The sequence below is a fragment of the Gossypium raimondii genome, chromosome 6 (assembly GCF_025698545.1).
Source record: "Gossypium raimondii isolate GPD5lz chromosome 6, ASM2569854v1, whole genome shotgun sequence".
In the NCBI taxonomy this organism is placed as follows: Eukaryota; Viridiplantae; Streptophyta; class Magnoliopsida; order Malvales; family Malvaceae; genus Gossypium; species Gossypium raimondii.
The window spans coordinates 39,792,614-39,801,359 of record NC_068570.1 but is presented as its reverse complement, the minus strand read 5'-3'; the positions used below and the strand labels follow the sequence as shown (position 1 = coordinate 39,801,359).

The 8,746-nt window shown below is 35.1% G+C and overlaps 1 protein-coding gene across 1 annotated transcript; it reads left to right on the top strand.

Annotated features, from left to right (window-relative positions):
- The first annotated feature begins 698 nt into the window (after window positions 1-698).
- On the top strand, window positions 699-6,909 carry LOC105773498 (wings apart-like protein 1). The gene is made up of 13 exons (XM_012595468.2): window positions 699-1,440; window positions 2,475-2,574; window positions 3,062-3,401; window positions 3,588-3,700; window positions 3,848-3,973; window positions 4,098-4,191; window positions 4,359-4,466; window positions 4,552-5,180; window positions 5,454-5,719; window positions 5,841-5,982; window positions 6,115-6,212; window positions 6,291-6,372; window positions 6,548-6,909. Exons 1-13 carry the CDS (start codon window positions 911-913, stop codon window positions 6,629-6,631), a joined length of 2,712 nt encoding a protein of 903 aa, XP_012450922.2. The 5' UTR covers window positions 699-910; the 3' UTR covers window positions 6,632-6,909.
- The last annotated feature ends 1,837 nt before the right edge of the window (window positions 6,910-8,746 follow it).

The window sequence follows — 8,746 nt, the reverse complement described above, 5'->3', positions numbered from 1 at the left end:
TTTCTCTTTTCAAAAATGACTTATTTCTCTAAAATTAAAAAAAAAAAGACTTATAACCTTAATTAAGAAAACAACATAATTACCTAATTTAGCCTACTATTAACTCAACACTCATATATATCACATATTCTGAAAAATAACTTTTCGAAGGAACCTAAGAAATAATTAAACTTTTTACAATATTCAAGAAAAAACCTTAGAAATTGTAAAATAAATCAAAATCAAAATTACAGTAAACTAAAACTAAAACTTAAAAATATACTAAATTGTTCTTTAAGTGTGAACTTTTTAGTATTGTTTACTAAGATTTTATATTTTATATTTTACATGACATGTCACTTTTAATATACTTTACTACATGTCAATTTTTCATTATAATCAAATCAATTACTAATAATTTTTGTTAATAAAAGAATATCTTTTAGCTCAATTGGATGCAATTTTTTTAAATGCTAAATTTATTGTTTTTTATTGGGAGGTTGTTTGACCCTCAAAGGTTTATTTTTCTAATTTATACTTCATTAAATTAATTTTTGAAAGGGATAAATTATTTTTATATTTAATATAAATATTAAAGACAGATTCAAAATATTTGGTGTCACGGCCCATCCACTCCTATTAGCGTCGGCCCTAGGTAATTTCCTCTCATTTTAGGACCAAACCGGACCCAAATCAAAATCCCAACCGGACCCAGATTTCTCTCTTCTAATTTGTCCTAAAACCTTTCTTTTCTTTTTCTCTCAGCTCCACCGTCCAAGAAAGAGAGAGACAGAAAGAGAAAGGGAGAGCTTCGTTTCATTTCAAAATCTCGATTTTTGTTTTCTTTTTTGCCCAAAATACCCTTATCTTACTTCTCAATGCCATATCCAGGTTAAACGCCGCCACCACAAAGAAATCCAGACTCCAAACAATGATCGTCCGAACCTACGGTCGCCGTAACCGTGGTTTAACCAGGACATTCTCCAACTCCCTAAACGACGACGTCTCCGACTCCCCTCCATTGTCCCAAGAAACGTTGCCGTCTCAGGACATCTACGATTTCCCTTTCACTACCACCCAGGAATCCTCTTCCTTATGGCCGTCCTCTCAAGAATTCATCGACGACGACTACAAGAACAAAATAAAAGCGTCCGTTAAACCAACCCAAAGAAGTTTCGAATTCGAAGATCCAAGAAACGGTGTTGTTAGAAGGTCCAAGAAACAGAAGCAAAACCAGAGCAAGAACGAGGTAGGGTATTCTTCTATGCCGTGGATTTCGCCGACTTCGAGTCTGATGGAGGCTCAAGAATTCGGGGAAATGATGGAGCACGTTGACGAGGTTAATTTCGCGCTTGATGGGTTAAAGAAAGGCCAGCCAGTGAGGATCAGAAGAGCGAGTCTCTTGTCTCTGCTTTCGATTTGCGCCACTGCCCAACAGAGGAGACTGTTGAGAACCCATGGGTATGTTGAAATTCTTGATGGGTTTTTGGTTTTTAGGTTCTTTTGTTGAAATCTGTTGATATTGGCATCTGGGTAGTGTTAATTTAGGGTGGAGTTTTGAAATTTGAATTTAAATTTGGTTATGAAATAACTTTGTTGATTCAAACAGATTAAGGTGCACTTTGCTTCTTTTTGACCTTTTGTTTTAGACTTGGGGGATAATATGGATTAGTAATTTTAGGGACGTTAAGCATATTTGAAATTTTGAATTCCCTTCTGGGAGTCTATAGACTATTCAACTATATTTGGCTTTCCGATAGAGTTAAAGGAAGATAAATGTATCAAAGATTTGGGTCTTGGATGAAAACGTAGTTTATTAGAAATTGTAAAGGGTTGGCGGTCTTGCATTCCCTTTCTGGGGTTGTGTAAGTTATTGATGTTTTTGATAGTTTATGGATAGAATTTGATTTTGTATTAATTTAAAGAACTCCTTTGGTGTTTAGATTGTGTTTCCAGTAGTATTAAGGACTGTTACATTCTGTTATATTTTATTTCCTTACTAGAATGTGGTTCAATTACTTAGTCAGTTTTTTCTTTGTCTGTTTTGAAAAATAAAAAGCTAAATAGGTAGATTTTCTAGGAGTGGATAGTTTTTTTAAAATAGGTAAAAATAAATTAAAGACCATAACATCCTTAATTTTATTTTATTCTTGAGTAACTGTTAGCTGAGTTGGAGTAACTTGACTCATGACAACAACTCGGTTAGACATTATGTATGGTATAAAAAGTATAGGTGCCATTTCCTGCAGCCGTGTAATTTGTTAATTGTCTATTGTCTCTTTTTAGGGATTGTCAATTGATTTTTTCCAGCTTATTCAATCTTCATTTACTGGTTCAGTGCTTGTTTCACTCTAAAAGAATGTGAAGATAAAGATGGAGTGGTTTTCCTTTTAGACCAAACATATGCATGAATATCCTATTGTCTTCTGGAAGGAAGAATTACTGTGATGCTCTTTGTTGTCCTTACACTGGCTTCGCGAACATGTTCTTTTCAGGATGGCAAAAACAATAATTGATGCTATTTTGGGGCTCAACTTTGATGACATCCCAAGCAACCTTGCTGCTGTGGCCCTTTTTTACGTGTTTACTAATGATGTACGTTTTTCAGCACTTGAAGTTGCACTTATTGTCTATTTATAAATCTATACTTAATTTCTGCTCAATAGTTGAGGATTTTATGCACACATGGGGGTCTTGTGAGAAGGTGTTGATCCAGGACTAAAGTAAAAGTTGACAATGACAAAACCGATACTTTTTTAGTTCTATTAGTTCTTCACATAGAATCTTTGTAAATGACTAAATGTGTGTCTCCTATTGCAGTCTTGCATGTGCTGCTATACTATAACTAGTTACAATTAGAGGTGAATGTTAATCTGTTCTGCCCATGTTTGGTTTCACCTTTTATCTTCAGTTGATTTTTATTCTTTATTTTAGAAATTCAGATGTCAAGAGATCCATGCTTATATGCCTAGCTTTTATGCTTTTTGGTCCCCTAGACCAATATTTGCATATAGTTGAATCAAATGTTTTGAACATGTTGATTGCAATATTCATCAAGGTTCTTATGAATTTATTGTGTCAGGGTCAAGATGACCAGCTCCTGGAGTCACCTTGTTGCATTCGATTTCTAATGAAAATTTTAAAGCCAATTATCCCCCCTGCTAAAGAAAACAAAACAGAGAAAGTGGGCTTTAAGCTTTTGGCATTACGCAAGGATGCCAATGTCTCACGGGATACAATTAAGGTGTTGGATTCAAGCTCTGCTGCTATTATCTCTAAAGTTGAGGAGATCCTTGTTAGTTGCGAGGAAATGAAGTCAAGATGCGGGGATGATAGTGATGTAAGAAGGCCAGAGTTAAGCCCAAAATGGATAGCTTTGTTGACGTTGGAGAAAGCTTGTTTGTCTAGAATTTCTATTGAAGGTATGTAATGGATGTCTAAGACTTATGAGTATTTATTTATAGATTGTGTTGTTTGAAATGTAATAGGAGCTCAATATAGACCTAAACAGAGCTACATATGTATATAAAGAATACATACATGGTCTGGTAATTTTTTACACTTTGCTAATTTCTTTTATGTTTTTTGCACTGGTATTGTTTATTCAGATGCAACCGGTACTGTAAGAAAAACTGGGAGCGATTTCAAGGAGAAACTACGAGAGCTTGGAGGACTTGATGCGGTCTTTGAAGTGGCCATGGAGTGCCATTCTGTTATGGAGGTGTGAGCCTGTATGTTAGATCTGGTTTCTGTTCTTTTGCATTTTAAGTGAAGGATATTAAGATATACTGCTTTAAATTTTGGGAAACCTCTTGCATTTACATAAAGCCATTCATTGGTGACATATAATGCATTAACTTCTCTGCAGGGTTGGGTGGAACAGAGTTTATCTTCTCCTCTTACCGAAGATAGAAAGGATGTGCAGAGCCTGGTGCTGCTTTCAAAATGTTTGAAAATCATGGAAAATGCTGCATTCCTCAGTAGTGAAAATCAGGTACTGAAGTTGTGATTTACAGTTATTTTCTTCTATTCTTCTTATGCCTAGCTTGTGTAACTAAACTGCCACTTCTATTAAGCTGTTAAGAGTCTAAATGTTTTTTTTTTTACTTTTATTGTAGAGTCATCTAATAGAAATGAAGGGGAAATTTAACTCACATGGACATCGACTATCTTTTACAAAGCTTGTTGTAAGTGTAATCAAGATTCTCTCAGGTACTGATGTTGCAATTACTACCCCAAGTTATTATCACTACTACTACTACTACTACTAATAATAATCCTAATTATTATAAATAATAATAATAATAATAATTATTATTATCATTATCTTCTTTTGAAAGATTTATTGCATTTTGATTTTCCAATGTCATTGTTTCCAGGGCTTTATTGTAAGAGTTCTTGTGGATCATCCAGTATAGGAAAGGCTTGTGGTAATTCTAAAGCTGTGGGTGGTGTTGATGAATTTGCTCTAACCACAGATTGTAAAGGTATTGGACAGTCTGATGTTTTTGAATAAAATATATCATTCTAATAGCTGCCGTTGGACTTGATTGATTCTTTTTAATTTTGCAGTGGATAGACACGGTATTATCTGCCTCAGTTCATCTGAAAAATCCTCAAGCATGGAGTGGTCCTCTGAAAAAAGTTCCAATGCATCTCAGATTGAGCCAGGGCCCTCCACTCAGTGGTTAGGTCATCTCGTACCTAGTTTTCAAAGTGAGAATACATCCACGAATGATAGTCGTTTACTAAAGATGAGAACCCGTTCTTCCTTCGCCAGCTCATGCAGCGGGAAATTAGGAAATTCATATGATGAAATACCTGTAACAAGTAATTGGTCAGGGATTCTTTCTGAGAGGCCTGTCGGTTCAAAAGATGACAAATGGCAAGTTTTAGAGGATAGTCAGGATCCTTTTGCTTTTGATGAAGAGGAATTCGTGCCTTCAAAGTGGGACTTACTCACTGGGAGTAAAAAAACATCCCAAACTAAAAAGCATCGGAAACTTGGGCCAAGAAATAGAGAAATCCAAATTGAGCATCAATGTCATACAATAAGCCAAAAGGAATTAACTAGTGAGGAAATTTGTCTGAGAAAATCTTCCAATGAAGAATATAATCATTCTAATGCAGCTTCTAGTTCTAAATATGGTGAAGAAGAATATGCCAGCCTTCTTTCTGACTGCCTTCTTGCTGCTGTCAAGGTATTCCTAAATATGGAGTTCACATATCATCCAACCTTTGCAGTGCTTTTTTTGGTTTCAACACATTATTATAGTTTATTAGAATAACGTAGAAATTACCTGTCCTGCTCAGTCTGCTTTGTGAGTCCTTCAATGGTATCTATTGGATTGATGGATCTATGCAATTTAATGGATAGCAAAAAACCAGTTTTTGCTTTGTACGACTTCTTGATATCCTTTTTCTCTAAGAATGGTGGTTTATTTGATCTAATAGTGGGGATCTTTTCTTGGCAGGTTTTGATGAATTTAACAAATGACAACCCACTCGGCTGTAAGCAAATTGCTGCCTCGGGGGCCCTAGAGACCTTGTCTACATTAATTGCTTGCCATTTCCCTTCATTCTGCTCATATTTGCCTCGCATCAGTGAAATGGAAGAGAATTCTCTTTGTGTTGAACTTCACAACCAGAATGACAGACCCCTTACTGATCCAGAGTTGGATTTCCTTGTGGCAATACTGGGTCTGCTTGTAAACCTAGTAGAGAAGGATGAACATAACAGGTTGATGTACCTTCTTTGCATTCAGTGCAGTGGCTTAGAAAGTAGAATAGAGGTCATTTTTCTTCCATTTTTATACTCTTAGTCACAGGCACATAACAAGTACTGTCATGCTTCTATGTAGATCACGGCTTGCAGCAGCTTCTGTTTCTTTACCGGATTCAGAAGGGTTAAATGAGGGAAGTCACATGGCTGTAATTCCGCTGCTATGTGCCATCTTCCTTGCGAACCAAGGAGAAGACGATGGTACTGGGGTTCTTTCTTGGGTGAGGACCCCTCCCAAAAATGTCTTTCTTCTCATTTTTCATGATTTGGAGCATTGTTTTTTTATGCTAGTGTGCTTGAAGAATTTGTCATTGTTGACATGGCTTAAATCTTTGTTGTATTTGATCATACAGAACGATGAGGCTGCTATGCTACAGGAAGAGAAAGAAGCAGAGAAGATGATTTTAGAAGCCTACGCAGCCCTACTACTTGCTTTTCTTTCCACTGAAAGGTTGGTATCATTGATATCCTTCCCAATGCCCACTTTCCCTGTTTTCTTAATAAACTGTTTTTCCGCTGTCACTGACAGTAAGAGCACACGAAATGCGATTGCTGAATGCCTCCCAAATCACAGCCTGTCGATTCTGGTACCTGTGTTGGAGAGATTCGTGGTATGTGTTCATTTAATAATTGAAAATTAGCAGCTATATAAGCAGTAGATTGAGAGTTTATCGCAAATTCATGGACTGCAAAGCAATTAACTGCATTTAGGCCTTTAGAGTTATGAAGCCATGGGTTAGCTTCGGACATAATCTTTAAACCATTTTTTTTGAAATTATCTTGCAGGCATTTCATTTTACATTAAACATGATATCTTCAGAGACTCATAAAGCCGTGAGTGAAGTGATTGAATCATGTAGGATACCATGAGGACTAATGAAATATTTTGTACAGCCTTGTCTTTTAGATTAGGGTTTTGTTATAACTGAATGTCGGTGCCGACGAGGATCAGAGTTGGCAACACACTGAATCGAACTGACCCACAGACCTCGTTATCAACCATTTGTTTGTTTGTTTCTACCCACAATTTTTTTCCCTTTTCATTTTATTTACAGTATCATTCTTTGTAGTACTATTGCATCGCGTTGATGCAGGGCGAGGGTTCAGTGTACATGGAAGGGAAAAATATAATTAAGAGAAGTTTTCCATGGCCTTGTGTTTGTAAAAATGAATGTCAATATGAAACCTTTTCCACAGAGTTATGTATAATTAAATAAAAACGACTGTTGCACTCAAAGAAACAATTCTGTATAACAAAAATATCTTTTACACTTTGACTCAGCCCGAATTCATATTAAATAAACAAAAGAAATATTTTTCAAAAATATCTTTTACACTTTGACTCAGCCCGAATTCATATTAAATAAACAAAAGAAATATTTTTTTTAATTTAACTTTAAATGTAAAGTATATAAAATATCAATTAAAACTTAATTTTTTTTTTATTTTTTTAATAATGAAATGGACTTTTTGGGTGGGCCAAATTGACTTGAGAAGGGATTGGACTTGAAATTCTTTTTGGAATTAGGTCTCGATTCGGCTTCACCGATGAACACTTTTAATTGGTGTTATAATTCAGGAATTTTTGGTGCTATTAACTTGAAAAAATCTTATTAATTTTTAGTTGAAGAATTCACAAAAGGTTTAACATTACTTAAATTTAGGATTTAAGATTAATCACCTTCAATTTATTGGACCACAAAAAAAGTGTGAAAACAATAAGAATCGATATAAGAATTCAGTGGCTTTTAGGGCTTTTAAGTGATAATTGAGACAATAGGAGATGGATGAGAACTACTTGAAAGGTACAAACTCTTAAGTTTCTAAGTGATGGTTAGGACAAGAGTTTGATATATGAACCAATTGAAAGAATATAAGCTTTTGGAAGCTTCTAAGCTAGTATAGATACCTCGGAAAGAGTTAAAGATTGCAATAGAAAAACTAGAGGAAGAAAATGACAGTTCAAAACCATAGTTATGTAGAAGGCTGGAGAACTTATTTATCACAGTGAACAATAATGATCACATGATACTTGTAACACCTTTTGTCCGACTCGATCGTCGTGTCTAAGCTATAAAATGTTATATTAATTATTTAAGCAATGACGATCAAATAAATATCCAATTCATGTCGTTATACATTTAAATTCAAGCAAGACATACATATGATATGATATGATATGATATGATATGATATACAATCAATTCTGGGACTTACACGAGCTTATGAATACTCTTATACTAGTCCGTACTCGAACTAGGACCAAATTGTAAAGTTTTAAAAATTCCTAGAATGACGTCGCGACTTTGTCATTTCCTCGTCGTGGCGTGGTCATTTAGTTTGTCACGTGGCAGCGACATGCATATGCTCATCACGACATCACTCTTTGAGATGATGACGTTGTGACGCAAAAAGTCTGAGGTTGCGGTGTGGCCCCTAGTTTTGGCTACTTAGCTCATTTTGGTACCTAAATTACATATTTTCAAACAAAAAATATTGTTACCAACGTTCATATAACATTAAGGCAATCCAATACTTATCCCATATCAAATATCAGCATATACCATCACATATCCAATTTGCATTTAAATTTTCATTTCCGTTTATTTCAACATTGCCCAACGAAACTATAACAAAATGAACTTAGATACACAGGAATAAGTTGCTCACACAAGCTGACATAATATTGAGGTTACTCGTCTGAGTTAATCCTACGATATGTATAACCCGAGAATTTGCAACAAATATAAATCTCGCAATAACATGTAAAATCCCTGATCAAACCACATATAACCTTAATGGCATGTCATACGTATCCTAACCTTTTACTAAGTCCACACAACATCATTTTTGTATACATATGTCATTATCAATATCTAAGCATAATTACGTATTCCATTTATCAGTCTAGTAATCAACCAACATTTACGTTTGCACTATGTACTACCTCATAATAACCAGTGTTCGCGTAACTTTTCATTCAAT